The 20,335-nt window shown below is 46.0% G+C and overlaps 1 protein-coding gene and 1 long non-coding RNA gene across 2 annotated transcripts; one reads left to right on the top strand and one right to left on the bottom strand.

Annotated features, from left to right (window-relative positions):
• LOC143513247 (uncharacterized) lies at positions 1-2,971 on the bottom strand. The gene is made up of 3 exons (XR_013130618.1): positions 2,538-2,971; positions 1,820-1,978; positions 1-255 (listed from the first exon to the last, which is right to left on the bottom strand). It is a non-coding gene; the product is annotated as an uncharacterized LOC143513247 (long non-coding RNA).
• On the top strand, positions 1,819-18,986 carry jak3 (Janus kinase 3 (a protein tyrosine kinase, leukocyte)). Its single transcript, XM_077004407.1, has 24 exons — positions 1,819-1,956; positions 2,899-3,102; positions 3,657-3,774; positions 6,167-6,284; positions 6,535-6,680; positions 7,114-7,414; positions 7,670-7,792; positions 8,159-8,316; positions 8,460-8,571; positions 9,175-9,355; positions 9,862-9,986; positions 10,250-10,381; positions 11,946-12,033; positions 12,584-12,705; positions 13,436-13,574; positions 14,710-14,858; positions 14,975-15,125; positions 15,369-15,502; positions 15,784-15,973; positions 16,443-16,567; positions 16,874-17,046; positions 17,352-17,469; positions 17,747-17,860; positions 18,200-18,986. Exons 2-24 carry the CDS (start codon positions 2,910-2,912, stop codon positions 18,317-18,319), a joined length of 3,330 nt encoding a protein of 1,109 aa, XP_076860522.1. The 5' UTR covers positions 1,819-1,956; positions 2,899-2,909; the 3' UTR covers positions 18,320-18,986.
• Positions 18,987-20,335: the final 1,349 nt, after the last annotated feature.

Here is a 20,335-nt window from a genome sequence, read left to right as displayed (position 1 = left end):
AGACACTGTCTGGCTGGCTGGCTGTATGTCTGTCTGTCTGACATAAACAGATACAGTTCCTTTTCAGTTGTGCATGCTCTAGATTCCTAGGTGAAGTCTGAGTGTGAAGGTCCATCATGGCCTTATCTTCAGATCTTCTGATTGGAGTGTTGAATACTCTGCAGTCACCATGTCTTTCATCTCTGGATCAGTACCCCGTGGCAACCCTGTGCACCTGCACCACACCTGTCCCATAGGCAACTTTCATTTTCACTTCTAAAAAAAAAGGACAGCATTAGTTCTGTAAGGTTCTAAATGTACACAAAATTAGCTTTTGATATAATAAATTAAAAGGTCGAGTTAAGAAAAGCCATTACAAATTCATTTGTAGTTTTCATTTGATAAAACGTGTCGTTTCAAGCTGAGGATCAAATGTTAGGATGTTAAACTCTTGAACACAATCATTAGCTAAAAGAGTGACAAATACAGTGATAGATACACAGTATTCATATATTCTTAAAATCTTTAAAAAAAAAAACAAAGCATTTTGGTGAAGTTTTCCAATGACAGTATGACATATGACAGTAGAATTATTGGTATGGTTCTAAAATCTTATTATTGGAAGTAAATAGAATCAGTTTTGTGGCATTGTTACATAGCTGTAGAGTCCTCAGTTCTGCTAAGATTACAGTCTTATTGTTACATAGCTGTAGAGTCCTCAGTTCTGCTAAGATTACAGTCTTATTGTTACATAGCTGTAGAGTCCTCAGTTCTGCTAAGATTACAGTCTTATTGTTACATAGCTGTAGAGTCCTCAGTTCTGCTAAGATTACAGTCTTATTGTTACATAGCTGTAGAGTCCTCAGTTCTGCTAAGATTACAGTCTTATTGTTACATAACTGTAGAGTCCTCAGTTCTGCTAAGATTACAGTCTTATTGTTACATAGCTGTAGAGTCCTCAGTTCTGCTGAGATGCCTGTCAAAGGGTTAACAGAAGTAAGGCCAGCGTCATGGCAACCCCCAGCCAGTAGGATCACGTGATGCATGCACTGTTCTTGGTAGTTTGAATGCTTTGATGTTGTTTCTCATTTAATTCAGTGTTTGCTGAGTTGGGCTCCTTTACAAGTGTTGAAAGTCTTGCCTAAACACAGTGAATGATGGTTAATGAGAATAAACAATATATTACTCCTTAGTTGTGAGGTGATTCATTGAAATTACATTTTAATCATACTGGTTTCTAATTGTTTCTAAATATTTTTCCCTTTTATGAGCCCCAGCTGACTAGAACGTCTCTGTGGCAGGATGATATCTCCTCAAATCATCTTCATACTATCAGAAAATGGTTGTGGCCTGTAAAGCTAAGTTTCATAACAGCTCAGTCTTGTTCTCTCTCTTCTAGCGGAAATGAGTAGAAGACTGAACGCTAGTGCAGAGAGAAAACCACAGTTTCATGTTCTCGCACACAGAAAACATTGTCTGAACTGTGGCCAAAACACACACTCCCACACACACACACACACACACACACACACATACACGTCCTGCAAGGCTTACTGGGTGTTTCTGTTTATCAGTATATTTTAATATTTTAATCTATCTATCTATTTATCTATATAACGTATTCATCCTCTTTCTCTGTTCATCTATGGGTAATGTTTCACAGCGTCATACTGGCAGCATTACGCAGTGTTCTGGAAAAGGGAACTTGAGTTTCTCCAGATCACGTACACATGAAGTCCTCTTCTCTGATATGTCTCACTGAAGTGAATAAAGGCTAAGTGAGAGCATGTTGCTTAAAACAGAGAGGCAGAGATGTGTGTGTGTGTGGTTTTAGTTATACCGGAAATCAGTGCGATTGCAACCCTTCCCCCAGGGAGCGGAGCATGTAGTGTGTAGAGGTCGACACAACACAGCAGAGAAGACGACGTTGTCCTCACCCAGGAGGTGAACATCAGCTCACCCACCACATTGATGAAGGTAAAATCTCTGGATTTTCTAGCTGTGAAGCGTGAGAATTTATATATAAATGTAGTTCTTTGTTGAAACTGCCCATAGGAAGACATTCAGCAGCCATCACTAGGCCTTCCATTTGGTTCAGGAATCTACGGGCTCTCATGACAGGGTGGCTACAGTCAGAATGTTGAATTCAGTTTGACATTATTATTATATCACATATGGCCCTATTTAAGTAATCTAATTAATGTTTAAATGAATTAATGAATAAAGGTAAATTCTCATGAATACCACCATATCAGAGATATTCAGTGCACCTTAAGCACCACTCTTGCCTAGACCTGCTTAGATGAAGTAAGATGAAATCTTTGTATATTTTATTGTTTGAGATTATTTTATAATAACGCACGTGTGGTAAATAAGTAAACTAAACAATGTGCGCGTGTGACATAATAGCACTACTGAAATGAACTAAACCAGGATACAATCTGAACTTCCTTCAAGTCAGGCTGCTTTTTGCGATACTCTGCAACAGACCTTTTCTCGATGCGATCATTATTGTGCCTAACTGGTAATAGCTGTACATACTGAAAAATATGACAGACCTGGGGAAAGTACCAGGACGGTACGTGGGCCCACGGAAAGTCCGGAGCAGACGCTGAAGTTGTGATGACGGTGCTGCCATCGCGCAGGACGCGTCTCTCAGCGTAGTCACAGCAGAACTACCAGAACAGCAGCTATGTTGTTAAAGGAAGACGTTTTATCATTTTTATATGTTTTTATATGTTTGTATACGTTTACAGTAACAGACCACAGTGAAACTGAAGTAGAGGTACAGGTCTGCACCACCGGTTTCATGTGCTGGTGATGGGCAGAGAGCGTGACGCATGAGCGGTTCTCCGCTCATGTTGAGATGTTCGGTAGATCTCCGTCTGTCGTATCACTGCAGCTCTCATCCCTTCACAGGCTATGGCGGGATGGATCTGAGCGAGGAGGAGAGGGTGCCGCTGGTCAACAGCGAGCGCACAGCGAGCCAAAAGTCCAGCTGCGAGTCTGCCGTGTTGGTGCGATTATACTACAGCCCAACGTCGAAAAGCGAGAGCACGCTCACCATTCCTGCGGGACACATCACCGCCGAGAATATCTGCGTGCTGGCTGCCAAAACCTGCGGTAAAAGATAAGATAAGATAAGATAGCTTCTCTCCTGTGTGAAGACGCTTTTACATGGACTCACTCCTGCATTTATTATCTCTTGGGATTTAGAATCTCTCTCGAGAATTAGAACATCTCTGGAGAATTAGCATATCTCTGGAGAATTAGAATATCTCTGGGGAATTAGCATATCTCTAGAGAATTTGCATATCTCTGGAGAATTAGCATATCTCTGGAGAATTAGCATATATCTGGAGAATTAGAATATCTCTGCAAAAGTTAAACTCTCAGGCCACACACAAACCTCCAGCCTTACATTGTTTCAATGACTACATAGTATATTAGTCTTGTTTTTTCATGGTGTTGTTTTCTACCTTTTTAATCTCTGACTAAAATAGTACATTAAATATTCACGAGTCAAAATATTATAACATACATTTGCAGACAATGTATGTTGTACGGCATCTGCTGACATGACACCGTGCAGAAGTCAGACAGTGAGTCAGGAACGTGCACGCTGTGTGATTGTGTTGTTTGGGCTGTTATTTGTTACCATGGTGATCTGGAGGCAGGCATCCTTCCCATCTACCTTAGCCTGTTTGCTCTGGCATCAGAAGAACTTTCCTACTGGTATCCACCAACCCATGTGTTCAAGAGTGAAGAGAATGTTACTGTCCACTACAGAGTCCGGTTGGTACACACACACACACACACACACACACACACACACACACACACACACACACACACACACACACACACACACACACACACACACACACACTTGTTTCTGTGTGTGACCACAGTAAGAACAGTGCTAACAGTACTAACAGTGCTAACAGCACTAACAGTGCTAATAACTGCTAAATAAATATACTTAATATAATATACTGGTAAATATATTCTAAATAAATACAAAAAGTAAAGCTTCGAACAGTTTTCAAACAATTATCAATACCTCATGAATAGCTGGAAGAACATGCATTTTGTTCTCAAATTGTCAAACTCTGGGTCACTGCGCTCTGGTGTCACTGTGCTTTGGATCACTGTGCTCTGGTGTCACTGCACTCTGGATCACTGCACTCTGGTGTCACTGTGCTCTGGTGTCACTGCGCTCTGGATCACTGCACTCTGGTGTCACTGTGCTGTGGTGCACACTGTGCTCTGGATCACTGCGCTCTGGTGTCACTGCGCTCTGGATCACTGTGCTCTGGTGTCACTGTGCTCTGGATCACTGTGCTGTGGTGTCACTGTGCTCTGGATCACTGCGCTCTGGTGTCACTGCACTCTGGATCACTGTGCTCTGGTATCACTGCTTTCTGGTGTCACTGCACTCTGGATCACTGTGCTCTGGTGTCACTGTGCTCTGGATCACTGCGCTCTGGTGTCACTGCGCTCTGGATCACTGTGCTCTGGTATCACTGCATTCTGGTGTCACTGCACTCTGGATCACTGTGCTCTGGTGTCACTGCGCTCTGGATCACTGTGCTCTGGTGTCACTGCGCTCTGGTATCATTGTGCTCTGGTGTCATTGTGCTCTGGATCACTGCACTCTGGTGTCACTGCGCTCAGTTGTCACTGCGCTCTGGTGTCAATGTGCTCTGGATCACAGTGCTCTGGTGTCAATGTGCTCTGGATCACTGTGCTCTGGTGTCACTGCGCTCTGGTGTCACTGCACTCTGGATCACTGTGCTCTGGATCACTGTGCTCTGGTGTCATTGCGCTCTGGTATCACTGTGCTCTGGAGTCACTGCGCTTTGGTGTCACTGCGCTCTGGATCACGGTGCTCTGGTGTCACTGTGCTCTGGTATCACTGTACTCTGGTGTCACTGTACTCTGATGTCACTGTGCTCTGGATCACTGTGCTCTGGTGTCATTGTGCTCTGGATCACTGTGCTCTGGTGTCACTGCGCTCTGGTGTCACTGCGCTCTGGATCACTGTGCTCTGGTGTCACTGCACTCTGGTGTCACTGCGCTCTGGTGTCACTGTGCTCTGGATCACTGCGCTCTGGTGTCACTGTGCTCTGGATCACTGCGCTCTGGTGACACTGCGCTCTGGATCACTGTGCTCTGGTGTCACTGCACTCTGGTGTCACTGCGCTCTGGTGTCACTGTGCTCTGGATCACTGCGCTCTGGTGTCACTGCGCTCTGGATCACTGTGCTCTGGTGTCACTGTGCTCTGGATAACTGCGCTGTGGTGTCACTGTGCTCTGGATCACTGCGCTCTGGTGTCACTGCGCTCTGGATCACTGTGCTCTGGTATCACTGCATTCTGGTGTCACTGCACTCTGGATCACTGTGCTCTGGTGTCACTGCGCTCTGGATCACTGTGCTCTGGTGTCACTGCGCTCTGGTATCATTGTGCTCTGGTGTCACTGTGCTCTGGATCACTGCACTCTGGTGTCACTGCGCTCAGTTGTCACTGCGCTCTGGTGTCAATGTGCTCTGGATCACTGTGCTCTGGTGTCACTGCACTCTGGATCACTGTGCTCTGGATCACTGTGCTCTGGAGTCACTGCGCTTTGGTGTCACTGCACTCTGGATCACTGTGCTCTGGTGTCACTGCACTCTGGTGTCACTGTACTCTGATGTCACTGTGCTCTGGATCACTGTGCTCTGGTGTCACTGTGCTCTGGATCACTGCGCTCTGGTGACACTGCGCTCTGGATCACTGTGCTCTGGTGTCACTGCACTCTGGTGTCACTGCGCTCTGGTGTCACTGTGCTCTGGATCACTGTGCTCTGGTGTCACTGTGCTCTGGATCACTGTGCTCTGGTGTCACTGCGCTCTGGTGTCACTGTGCTCTGGATCACTGTGCTCTGGTGTCACTGTGCTCTGGATCACTGTGCTCTGGTGTCACTGTGCTCTGGATCACTGTGCTCTGGTGTCACTGCGCTCTGGAGTCACTGTGCTCTGGTGTCACTGTTCTTTGCGTCTCTCATTCAGCTCTTTCCAGATGCATAACTTATTTTTTCTGGGTTTGTTAACACTTTTGTAGGATGACAATGATTTCCGCATGATGAATCAGCACGATGTATGTTTTTAAAAAATGTGCGTGTGTGTGTGTGTGTGTGTGTTTAGGTTTTTCTTCTCTGGCTGGTTTGGCCAGGGTTCTAAAGCAACGTACCGCTACAGTCTAACTCCCGGGAGGGTGTGTGCCGTGCTGGACTACTGTGTCATTGACTATCTCTTTGCTCAGGTACATCAAACACACTTCACAAAGGGCCACTGTTGAACTGTCTGGACCGTCCTGTCCTGCAGACAAACACATTCACACGATTTCATCAGAGAAAAGAGGCTTTCTGGACCCCATCCAGAGGTCACACGGGTCTCCCCCGCATGCACGCATATCTGTATCTGTGTATGTCAGAAAGAAAGAAAGAAAGAAAGAAAGAACAATATGGTCATTGTCTCACTTGGCCTGTGCTGATTCCACACTGATGTTGCAGTCACGGAGCGATTTCATCTCCTGCCGTGGAGGAGTGTGTCCCCCACGCAGCGCCATGCAAGAGTGTTTGGGGATGGCTGTTCTGGACCTCTGGCAGCGGGCCAAAGAAATGAACCGCAGTCCACGGGAAGTGTGCAAGACCATCAGGTGCCTGATGTATATACTAACCTGCAACTAACCTGCAACTTTCAGCTCTCATTCTGAGGTGCTTGATGCATTGGCAGACTGTGTGTCCATGACAACCTCACCTCAGCCTCAGTGGAACTCGTTAGTAATAAGGTTAACTGTGCATATATGACCAGAGCTGGAGGTTAGCTGTGTGTGTGTGTGTGTACAATACAGCTGTGTGTGTGTGTATGTGTGTGTATATACAACTGTGTGTGTGTGTGTGTGTATATATATATAAGTGTATATAAGTGTGTATATGAAAAGTATCAGAAGGTTAAGGTTTCAGTCTGGGGGGCAGATTGCAGTAGTTACAGCTCTTCCTGGACATCCAATTAAATTGGTCTATCTACAAAGGAAGACTTGTGACATCTTGATGAGTTTGTGTGATAATAGATGGCCCTCTGTCTTCCAGCTATAAGTCATGTCTCCCGGAGACACACCGTGAGGACATCGAGCGCATGAGCCGCCTGGCTCGCTACCAGATCCGCCGGATGCTGAAACGTTTCCTCAGGAAGTTGAGTCGCTGTCCGGCAGGGGAGCGGAGTTTAAAGCTGAAGTACCTGATGGAGCTCAGCGCGTTGGAGCCCCACTACGGCTCTGAGTGCTTCGCCACCTGCCGACCCGGATGGCGCCAGCGTGCCGATGCACAGACTCTCACTCTGGTGAGGGTGTCTGGGGAGGGAGGGATCCAGACCCGCCCCGACGACAGCCAGGTAACCACTGCAGATATTAGACAGGCAGGTAACAGCTGCAGGTATTAGACAGACAGGTAACCGCTGCAGGTATTAGACAGACAGGTAGCTGCTACAGGTATTAGACAGCCAGGTAACCGCTGCAGGTTTTAGACAGACAGGTAGCCGCTGCAGGTATTAGACAGACAGGTAACCGCTGCAGGTTTTAGACAGACAGGTAACCGTTGTCGCAGTGCAGGTGTGCTGTGACCTCCTACTCTGCTCTTGGCTGCACAGGACTGGCAGACCTTCTGTGACTTCCCCCAGATCACAGACATCAACACGAAGCGTGTGTGTCATGGCCAGCGTCCCGCGGAGGGGCGAGTGGTCACCATCACTCGCCAAGACGACAGAAATCTGGTGAGTGGAGCTATGAAGGCTCACAGTATCTGAATGCACCTCCTGGTTACAGGAACCTGTGTAACCTGTATGACTCAGTGTGATGCTGTGTGACCTTGTGTGACCCTGTGTGATGCTGCGTGATGCTGTCTGACCCTGTGTGATGCTGTGGTTAGGGTTAGAGATGTACAAATAAATGTGAGATTGAAATGAGATGTCCACTTAGCTGTGTAACCAAGGCTACACAAACAACACCTTTACCCAGAGTGCAACTGTGTATGACAGTGCATGCAGTCACCTAGGGTCACCTGGGCTACCCTGGCTCAGAACAGGGTGTATGAGAATGGCTTTTCTTCAACTTGTCTCTTCTGATTGGTCCCCCAACAGGAGATGGAGTTTAGGACCCAGGAGGAAGCCCTGTCTTTAGTGTCCCTAATTGATGGCTATTTCAGACTCACCACAGACTCCAGCCACTATTTCTGTTCCGAAGTCGCTCCGCCTAGTCTCCTGCAAGACTTGCACAACCTGTGTCATGGGCCCATCACGCAAGTGACTTAGGAACATCTTCCTCACAGTTACATCTTTAAACCTCATTAAACCTCAGTAACACCTCACAGTTACACTGCCAGACTACATTAAAGCTCAGTAATGGAGCGGATCATCACAATGTCAATCGTCCTACCCACAGGTCAGAATTTGCAGTGTACAAGCTGAAGAAAGCAGGGGTGCAGAAGGGCATGTGTCTCCTGCGTCACAGCCCCAAGGACTTTGATAAGTTCTTCCTCATGGTCTGCTTAGAGGTACCCACCCCTTATACATGACCACGCCAGCATGCAGAGAAACCAGCAACATTCTTATCCTTTCAGCCTCTGTGGAACATCTTCATATCTCCTCTGTTATCAACTTACAACTGCTGCGTGTGTGTGTGTGTGTGTCAGGCCCATTAGCTCAATGGGTAGAGCAAGGTGCTCCCAGCCACAATGCATGTGGACAATGGCGGTTCGAATCCCGCGTCGGGCAGCACACCACCATAAGTTTAAAAAGCTGCAATTTAGATTCTGTTTGGGGCAGTCATGGCCTGGCGGTTAGGGAACTGGTCTTGTGACCGGAGGGTCGTGGGTTCGATTCCCAGACAGGTCATGACTGAGGTGCCCTTGAGCAAGGCACCTAACCCCAACTGCTCCCCGGGCGCCGGGCTAGGGCTGCCCACCGCTCTGGGCATGTGTGATCCACAGCCCCCTAGTAATCACTAGTGTGTGTGTTCTGACTGCACAGATGGGTTAAAAGCGGAGGACAAATTTCGATTGGGGTGTAAAAATCACAATTGACAAAATATGGCACATTTCATTTCATTTTTGTGTGTGTGTGTGTGTGTGTGTGTGTGTGTATGTGTGTGCACTCAGACGCCACTCGGGGTCGACTACAGAGACTGTCTGATAGAGAAGAGTGACAGGTTTCACCTGGCTGGTGTGCACAGCTCTTTCTGCAGTCTGAGAGAGCTGGTGCAATACTACCAGCACAACACACTGCTGCTCTCCGACACCCCCGTTAGTCTGGGACGCTGCTGTCCACCCCGAGCTAAAGGTACGCCCACGTCCTCCCCCAAGTCTTCGCCCACGTCTTCCCCCATCAGATGGCCCCTGGCACTGCACGTAACACTGTGCGCTGTAATCTCCGTAACACTGTGCACGCTGTAACCTCCGTAACACGGTGCGCCCTGTAACCTCCGTAATACTGTGCGCGCTGTAACCTCTGTAACACTGTGCGTGCTGTAACCTCTGTAACACTGTGCACGCAGTAACCTCCGTAACACTGTGCGCGCTGTAACCTCCATAACATTGTGTGCGCTGTAACCTCCGTAACACTGTGCGTGCTGTAACCTCCGTAACACTGTGCGCTGTAGCCTCCGTAACACTGTGCGTGCGCTGTAACCTCTGTAACACTGTGCGCGCTGTAACCTCTGTAACACTGTGCACGCAGTAACCTCCGTAACACTGTGCGCGCTGTAACCTCCATAACATTGTGTGCGCTGTAACCTCCGTAACACTGTGTGCGCTGTAACCTCCGTAACACTGTGCCTGTTGCTGCAGAGCTCTCCAATCTCATCATCATCCGTAACAGCAGTGTGGCGGAGGCTCCGAGCTCCTCTCCCCAACAGAGACCCAGACCCAGCCACATACAGTTCCACATGATCCGACATGAGGACCTCATCTGGGTGAGACACTCTTCTCAAACTCAGCAGAGTGTATTTTCTAGTTTCTGAAGCTGGTGTGGGAGAGTCAGTAGCAGAGGATAGTGATCACGTGTCCTGGACTGAGGACAGGATAGTGATCACGTGTCCTGGACTGAGGACAGGATAGTGATCATGTGTCCTGGACTGAGGACAGGATAGTGATTATGTGTCCTGGACTGAGGAGAGGATAGTGATCACGTGTCCTGGACTGTGAGGGTCATGATGTCTCGCTTTCCTCGAGGCAGGGCGAGAGCTTGGGACAGGGCTCCTTTACACACGTCTATCGAGGAACCAAAAAAGACCAGCGTGATGGAGAGACACATACCACAGACGTCCTCCTGAAGGTTCTGGATGCAGAACACAAAAACAGCTGGGAGGTTTGTCAACTATATTACTAGGAGGATGAATAAATTAGTATAGTGTCCTGTATTACTATGAGGAGTTAGTGAGTACTGTGTCCTGTATTACTGGAGGAGTAAGTGAACAATGTGTCCTGTTTTACTAGGAGGAGTTAGTAATTATAGTGTCCTGTGTTACTAGGACTTAGTGAGTATAGTGTCCTGTATTACTAGGAGTTAGTGAGAATAGTATCCTGTATTACTAGGAGGAGTTAGTGAGTATGGTGTCCTGTATTACTAGTAGGGATGTCCCGATCCAGCTTTTTGAACTTCCGATCCGATACCGATATTTATTTGCACTTCCGATCCGATATCGATATCGGCCGATACCGATACCGGCCTATCCGAGCATGTATTAAAGTTTAAAGTTATTTAGCCAACTTACTTTGTTGAAAAGCGTTTTACTCTTGATAACAAGTAGCCAGCTGAATTAGGTGTGTTTGAATAATACACAATGGTTGGTAAGGAGAAACTGACCTGTTTATTTAGCAATTAATAAACTCAAAATAGACAAAATATTAAATAACAAACAGAAATAGCATCAGTAAACCAAGGATTAAAAAGCCACAAGTGCAAATAATATTGTAAATTATATTTTAAAAAAAACACACAACCTGAGTGGAAAATAGTCTATTATTAACATTAACATTAACATCCATCAGTGCTCTTGAACAAGTGTAAACCAAAGCTTAAAAAAAAGTCCGTGCACATATCGTAAACTAATTAAAAGCAAAATGCCTTCTACTCCACACTTTGCTGCTCCATCCCCATCTATACACTCCCTTCAATTCAAACGTTTCTGCCAGTGTTAGTTGTGTAGGACCTTTCTTTTTGTCTTCGGTTTTCATTAGAAACTCGTCATGTTGTTTATGGTGGTATTTCGCTAAATGCTTGATTAGATTGGTGGTATTAAAAGTTCTTACAGCTTTACCACAACGCTTGACTTTACTGTGGCATATGTTGCACTCTACCTCTTCGTCTTTGTCATCCTTTAAGGTAAAATAATCCCACACAACTGACCGATAACTTCAAATTTACACACAGAGCTAAATTGGGGCAGAAACTACGCTCGTGTGCTGAAGGTGTGCTGGAAAATGCGGACCGGATTTTACTCTCACTAGCAAAAACTGGAATAGATTATCTAAATGGGTGCGCAGGAAAACCGGGATCGGACTTTAAAAAACTGGATCGGGAGTCTGGATCGGCATTTTCTCGTGTCTGCCGATCCGATACCGATACGCATTTTTTGCTAATATCGGCGGCCGATCCGATCCAAATATCGGATCGGGACAACCCTAATTACTAGGAGGAGTTAGTGAGTATAGTGTCCTGTATTACTAGGAGGAGTTAGTGTGTATAGTGTCCTGTGTTACTAGGAGGAGTTAGTGAGTATGGTGTCTTGTATTACTAGGAGGAGTTAGTGAGTATAGTGTCCTGTATTACTAGGAGGAGTTAGTGAGTATAGTGTCCTGTATTACTAGAATTTATGGTGTATGGTGAGTTAACCTCCATTCATGTGTTTACACTCATACTTGTTTTCCAGTCTTTCTTCGAAGCAGCAAGTTTGATGAGCCAGATTTCACATAAGCATTTGCTGCTGGTCTACGGAGTCAGTGTCCACAAATCCAAAAGTATGTTCCTGTCAGCTCTCCTCTCTCCCCTCTCCTCCCTGCCCTCTCCTCCCTCCCTCCCCTCTCCTCTCTTATTCTTCTTAAAGGGAGGCTCAATGAATTTGTGTTCATAAAACACCTGCAGAACAGTATCACTCTAATGACTCATTAAGAATCACTTTAATGACTCATTAGGAATCACTCTAATGACTTGATATGAATCATGGTAATAACACGTTGAGAATCACACTAATGATTTATTACTGGAATTTTGAAAAGCTGTGGCAAGCCTTTTAACAGGAGCGTTGTTACGGCAGCAGCTGTGGTGCCCTGCTTTAACCACCTCGTATAATTCATCATGTACAAAGCTCTCTGTGAACTGAGAGTGGATTAGACCAAGACAAGTGTGGAGGAGGGCCCTCTGAGTGGGTGTGGCCAGGAGTGTGGAGGAGAGCCCTCTGAGTGGGCGTGGAGGAGAGAAGCTTCTGTGAAGAACAGTGTGCTGAAGTGCTGACAGTGCTCTGCTTAACGAGGTGCTGGTTGACTCCTGTGACCACTGTGACCTCTGCAGACATCATGGTCCAGGAGTTTGTGAAGCATGGTGCTCTGGACCTGTACCTGAAGAGGTCGGCGGTCTCGCTCCGCTGGATGCTGGACGTGGCCAAGCAGCTCGCCTGCACTCTCAACTTCCTGGTAAGACAAATCCGGACGCCATACAAACACATCCTTCAGCGGTCTAACCATAGGGCTGTGGTGCTGCAGATGTGGTTCTCAGAAGGTTCTGGAACACAGGTGTTCATTTCCCAGTCCTCCGGGTCCTCCAGCCCACCCCCCTTTATCCAGGAGTCAGGGGGAGCCAACATGTTGACAAAAGTGGCCAAATTTGGATTTGCGTTCCAGATTTTAATATTACTGCTCTACTAATTTTGTGCTCAAGCTAAAAGGCCTGAATGTTTACCTGCTAGCCTAGCCGAACGCACCTGACACACATTGTGTCGAGATTGCTCCAAAGGACTTAAAAAATTTTTTAAGTCCAAAGGGCTTAAATGATTTTAAAAATCATTTAAAATTGGATTTTTAGTCCAGCACAAGCTTTCATTTAGCAGAGTTTTCATTTCACTGTGTGCTGATCCAGGATGAGTTAGGATAATATTTAACAGAAATGTAACACTTTAAAACCACATTGTTTCATTCATTATTACTTCAGAGGTGATCATGGGCTGCAAAACCCAAAATATATGGATAAAAAGATGAAAATGTGAAATCTTGGTAGAGCTGGACAGGGCCAGACAGAGCCAGACAGAGCCGGACAGAACCACAGCCAGACAGAGCCGGACAGGCCCACATGCTCCACTCTGCTGTTGTCCTACAGTATCCAGAATAACAGTAGTGAGGCTAAATTGAAGCTCTCTGCTGCGTTCAGGAGGAGAAGAACATTGTACATGGCAACATCTGTGCAAAGAACCTGCTGCTGGCGCGGGAGGGGGACGCCAGCTCAGACACGCCCCCCTTCATCAAGCTCAGTGACCCTGGAGTCAGTGTGGCCTTGCTGGGCAAAGAGGGTAAGCACCAACATCACACAAACACCACCCTGCACAACACCACCCTGCACAACACCACCTGCACAACACCACCCTGCACAACACCACCCTGCACAAACACCACCTGCACAACACCACCCTGCACATCACCACCCTGCACAAACACCACCCTGCACAAACACCACCTGCACAAACACCACCTTGCGCAAACCTCACCTGCACAAACACCACCTGCACAACACCACCCTGCACATCACCACCCTGCACAAACACCACCCTGCACAAACACCACCTGCAGAAACACCACCCTGCGCAAACACCACCATGCACATCACCACCCTGCACAAACACCACCCTGCACAAACACCACCCTGCACAAACACCACCTGCACAAACACCACCCTGCACAACACCACCCTGCACAAACACCACCTGCACAAACACCACCCTTCACAACACAACCCTGCACAAACACCACCTCCACAAACACCAGCCTGCACAACACCACCTGCACAAACACCAGCCTGCACAACACCAGCCTGCATAACACCACCCTGCACAAACACCACCCTGCACAAACACCACCTACACAAACACCACCCTGCACAAACACCCCCCTGCACAACACCACTCTGCACAATACCACCCTACACAAACACCACCTCTACAAACACCAGCATGCACAAACACCAGCCTGCACAAACACCAGCCTGCACAAACACCACCCTGCACAACACCAGCCTGCACAAACACCATCTGCACAAACACCACCTACACAAACAACACCTTACATAAACAATTATGCTACATCAATAATATATTGCCTCTGGGTAACAGGTCAGAGCAGCTGTGCAGTTTTAGAACTAGGTACAAAATGGCAGAAATTACATTGTTGTGTATGTGTGTGTGTGTGCGTGTGTGTGTGTGTGTGCGTGTGTGTATGTGTGTGTGTGTGTGTGTGTGAATGTTTGTGTGTGTATATGTGTGTGTATGTGTGTTTGTGTGTGTGTGTGTGTGTTTGTGTGTGTGTGTGTACGTGTGTGTATGTGTGTGTGCGCGTGTATGTATGTATGTGTGTGTGTATGTTTGTGTGTGTGTATGTGTGCGTGTGTGTGTGTGTGTGTGTGTGTGTGTATGTGTGTGTGTGCGTTCACAGTGGTTCTAGACAGAATCCCGTGGGTAGCCCCAGAGGTACTGGAGACCCTGGAACTGGGGCAACAGAGTGACAAATGGAGCTTTGGTGCGACTCTCTGGGAGATCTTTAATGGGGGCGGGGTCCCTCTGCATGGACTTGACCCCACACAGGTGAGACACCTGCAGCTCACTCGCATACATCGTGCTGTTTTGAAGAATGTTTCATTTTTTTGCTAAATTCAGTTGTTTTGTGAATTCTGAACCCTGTTCTTCTGCTGTGTGAGCAGAAGCAGGAGTTTTATGTGCGTGGCTCTCAGTTGCCCCATCTGGAGTGGACCGAACTGGCCGAGCTGATATCACAATGCATGCAGTACCTGCCGGACCTGCGACCGTCCTCCCGGGCCATCATACGACACCTCAACAGCCTCATCACGTCAGGTGACGGCAGGACACCCGCTCCCCAAACCACACACAAACAACGCTGCTCTGCTCTCACTGACATAACCTTGGCCACACAGACGTCTGTGAAATGTAGTTTTGTGAACTGTTGTTTTGTCATCAATACTCAAGATGCTTAAGATGTTCATTTGGACTGGATGTGTTCAGACCATCACCTCGAGGAGCTCTAGGAATTACACTGTTGCTTTGACTAAAAGTTCCAAATCATTTATATCTTTCCAGATTATGAGATCCTGCATGCGTCTGGCACGCTGCCAGAGAGAGCAGGTTTTTGGGGAGGAATGAACATGCCCAAACAGCAGCAACATGACATGTTTGAAGAGAGGCACCTACGTTTTATTTCTCCTCTGGGGAAGGTGAGCACACATGTAGTCACATATATTAACCACTAGATGGCAACATTACACTTTAGATTCATTACTGTGAATTACGGTACTGACACTTGGTGACCGCTAGAGGACAACATTGTGTCAAGTCGTGGTCTGAATCTCAGTTAAAAATATGACATTAATAAAATAGACCAACAGCTGATTTCTATGCTCTGTCTGAGAGGACAGACGTTTGACCTCTGTTACTGTAGCCTCGTAATCACAGCAATTCAGACAGTAAGGCTGCAGTATAACTGGTGTGTGTTTAGGGTAACTTTGGCAACGTGGAGCTGTGTCGTTATGATCCACTGGGGGACAACACAGGGGAGCTAGTGGCAGTCAAACAACTGCAGCACAATAAGCAGTCCAACATGGCCGACTTCCAGAAGGAGATCCAGACTATTAGCTCACTGCACTGCGACTACATTGTCAAATACAGGGGAATCTGCTACAGTGCAGGTGAGACAGTCCAGCAGAACCACAGCCTAGACTACAGCTACATAAATATCAGTGGAGCAGAACTACAGTCTGTAATACAGATACATAAACATCAGTGGAGCAGAACTACAGTCTGTAATACAGATACATAAACATCAGTGGAGCAGAACTACAGTCTGTAATACAGCTACATAAACATCAGTCCAGCAGAACTACAGCCTGCACTACAGCTACATAAACATCAGTCCAGCAGAACTACAGCCTGCACTACAGCTACATAAACATCAATGGAGCAGAACTACAATCGGCACTACAGCCACATACATTTTAACATAAAATACAATAAAATGCTCCTATACAGTAACACTCTGATGTGATAGGATGATATGTAGCCTTTAGTTTCAGTACTGTGCTGTGAACCTCACACCATCTCCTGTGAAACACACATGAATGTGTAAAGGAACATGACTCTGCCCCTCCTGGGTCATAGGTCGTCTGAGTGTGAGGCTGGTGATGGAGTACCTCCCCTACGGCACTCTGATTGGCTACATGGAGAAGAATAAACACAACATAAGCAGCAAAAAGATGCTGTTGTTCGCCTCACAGATCTGTAAGGTAGATTACACACACACACACGCACGCACGCACGCACACACACACACACACACACACACACACACACACACACACACACACACACACACACACACACACACAGTACAGCACAGGTTCTACCCTTGCAGTGACATGCACACACTCACTGTTCATTCTGTTGTTGTGCGTGTGTGCGTGTTTGTGTGTGTATGTGCATTGTGTGTGTTTTTTGTGTGCATTGTGTGTGTATGCGTGCGTTGTGTGTGTGTGTGTGTGCTTGTGTGTGTGTATGTATATATATGTGTGTGTGTGTGTGTGTGTGTGTAGGGAATGGAGTATCTGCAGAGTCTGCGTTACGTACACAGGGATCTAGCAGCGCGAAATATTCTGGTAGCAAGTGACACACTGGTGAAGATCGCTGACTTTGGCCTGACGAAGATCATCCCGTTTGACCAGGAGTACTACAGAGTGAAAAATGGAGGAGAAAGCCCCATCTTCTGGTGAACATCACACCTCACATCCTAGCCAAGGGTTTAGGATCTGCTAGAGTAGATGAAGTAGTAATGCACACGGACTAAAACATGTCTGGAGTGATTCTTTGATGTTATCCACATAATGAATGTTTAGCTTCCACAGTGCACACTGAGTTTTGGGAACTATGACCGCTTTGCAGACATTGTTTAGTAAAAATTAATGAAAATGACACAGAACAGCGGCCACAGGTTTTTCCTGTGTGGAGCTGTGTTGGTATGCTGCTCTTCTCTCTGTGGATCTGTGTTGGTATGCTGCTCATCTCTCTGCACAGGTACGCACCAGAGTCCATCTCCGAGTGTTTATTTTCCCATAAGTCAGATGTGTGGAGTTTCGGTGTTGTTCTGCACGAGCTGTTTTCATTCTGCGAACTGAGTGGAAACCCAAAAAGGGTGTGTGAAAAATTAGAGGCACACCAACACACACAAACACTCCCCAACATACACAAACACACACACACACACACACACACACACACACACACACACACACCCAAAGACCATTACACACACCCCACAAACCAACATCACACACACAAACACACACACAACCTGTTTAACACGTTTGTTTATAACAGCAACAGAGCAACAGATGTCCTGAGAGACATTTAACTACACACAGTGTCCAGACTGCCAACAGTATAATGTGTGTGTGTGTGTGATTGTGCAGCTCGCTCTGCAGCAGCTAGGGGGCGACATTCGAGGCCCCATGATGGCTGTTCAATTCGTCAACATTCTGAAGGACAACTGGAGATTGCCACCACCCCAACAGTGCCCCCCAAAGGTAAGAGCACACACACCACCGTGGCATCACAGACTGAGCACGACTTAAATAAGTGAAACATATTGGTACTCATTTGATTTTACCAGACTGAAAGTACTGGGTGTGTATAAAAGCTTTTCTATCATTATGTGTGGATCAGTTACATTAATGCAGTTAACTAACAGGCGTTTATCCCAATCAAACTGGAAGATCTGGATTGTTTTGGTTGTTGGGGCTCTGTTGACATTAACCTGGAGCCAGAATAGCCTTTAACCACCTTCCTGGTATTCATGTCAGAACTGTGAGTCTGGACTGGCGAGTCCAGAGACATCACTGGCTGTGTTCTTGTGTGTTGTGCAGGTCTACAGTATGATGCTGCAGTGTTGGGCCCTGAACAGCCAAGACAGGCCCACATTCGCCCACCTACAGGACCTCATTGAGAGTAGCCTGCTTGATGAAAGAGAAGGATTTAAAGGATGAGGTTATGTCTCAGACAGCAGGGTGATATGTGAACCCGCCGTTCATAAAAATAATAAGAACTGTAACTTCGTAAAACAAACTCCCTGCTGTTATGAACTAACCCTAACCATAACCTGGAGAGAGAATATTATATATAGTTTATATGAGAATTTTCATATAATCTCATTCTATTTTCATTTTAGATTCTTTTATGTACTCAGCTATTCTCCTTGAATATGTATGAGCTGCACTGAAGGTGTTTTCAGGACGTGGGAGGGGATTCTCAACAAATCCATCAGAGTATCAGTAGTATGTGCTTTAAACAGCTTTAAACAGTTATTTTAAAGCATTGAACTGCTCCGTCACACCTGGCCCTGCGCCATCTATCATTCAGTTTCCTTTCGTGTTTTTATTTTCCATGTGAAGTGATGTTTTGGTTTTAATATTCAGACCCCATCATTTAAGTTCATGCCTCATTGTTGTTAGTTTCAAGTTTGTCTTGTTTAGTTTCCTTGTGTCTGTATATGTGCCTCCTGGTTTGAGCTTATCTGCTTTGGTCTTTTCGCACATGAACCCATGTTCCTGCACCTTGTGTCTTTAAAGACCCTCTCTTAGTGTCCTAGTTTGTCTTTGATTATTATGTACTTCAGTGTATATTTCAGTATTGTATTAAAATGTCTTGCCCTGATTTACCTGTTGGCTATACGACCCTGGACCGTTGTAATGACTATGATTATGGATTAATACATCTTGCTCTTCTCAGCGTATGTGTCAGCGTATGACGGCATGTAAACTAAACTTCTGTAAAACACAGAGAAGCTGCCTTTTCATTCACGGTTTGAACACTATGAATGTGCTAGCACTTGCTTTTGTTGTTTCCTGGTTTGGCAATATGAATATTTCAGATGTCCCCGTAGTGATTATAGTTCTGATATTCAACTACACTACCTGCTTGCCTATAACCAAGACAGAAATAGGTGCAGAAGAAGGATTAACATGCGTAAATAAAGTGTCTGACTCCAAAATATAGAGAATCTAAAGAAACTCACTTCTCAAATAGCTCAGTGCAGGGTATAACACAGTAGAACTCCGGAACTCGACACGAATTCGTTCCGGAAGGAGTGTCGAGAAGCGATGCATTTGAGTTACGAATCAGTTTTCTCCATAAGAAAGTACAAGTTCTCAACAATCAGATTTCCAATGCTAGGTCCATCACACGAAAAACAAAATGCCAGACTTTTATCACATTGCCATAGAGCAAAAAGACCACAGCTGAGAACGTACGCAGAAATACAGAGAGAGAGAGAGAGAGAGAGAGAGAGAACCCAGGAAGAGAGAGCTCCATAAATTCTCTTGGACACACAGACCATCACATCAGCTGTGTGCCCTTGTCATACTTTCTAAACCCATGTAGAAGCAAAAATATTGATACCCTTTCACACTAATTTGTCAATCACATGTGTAAGGGAAACACATTTGTTTGAATGTACATAGTAACCAAGCTTTTAAACATTTTGTCTCATTTGACCTCATTTTACTTTTTTTACCTCTCCAGGCCTGGTATGGATTGTCTGGTGGTCTGAGGGTGGATCACCTGAGGTGGTCTGATGCAATGACTGTTTTATTCAGTCACCCAAAAGTCTGAGTAAAAAGTCTTTAATCTGGATTTTAAAATTGAGACTCTGAGATTAAAACTGCAAGGCTGTTTCATAACTGATGTTTTTTAGGAGAAATTTGGAACAAGAGGAATAATGTGGTCAGACGTCCAAACGACTCCAGCTGCTACAAGGAGGAGTTTATTAAATTGCTTTTTAGAGCGTCCAATTAGAGGAGCACTGCTATATTCAAATAATCTTGATTAAATAAAAGTGCACAGCGATTTCTCAGCATCTGATGAAGAAAGTCTCAGTTCATCAGTAAAACTAGTAACATTACATGAGAGGTCAGAGTCAATAATGAAATTTACAACAGTCAAATCACCAAGACTGCTTCAGTGTGCCCAAGAGTGGTAGTGAACTCGGATGTTTGAGGCGCCAT

Source organism: Brachyhypopomus gauderio, chromosome 4, assembly GCF_052324685.1.
Source record: "Brachyhypopomus gauderio isolate BG-103 chromosome 4, BGAUD_0.2, whole genome shotgun sequence".
NCBI classification, from domain to species: Eukaryota; Metazoa; Chordata; class Actinopteri; order Gymnotiformes; family Hypopomidae; genus Brachyhypopomus; species Brachyhypopomus gauderio.
This window is presented reverse-complemented; position numbering and strand designations above follow the sequence as displayed.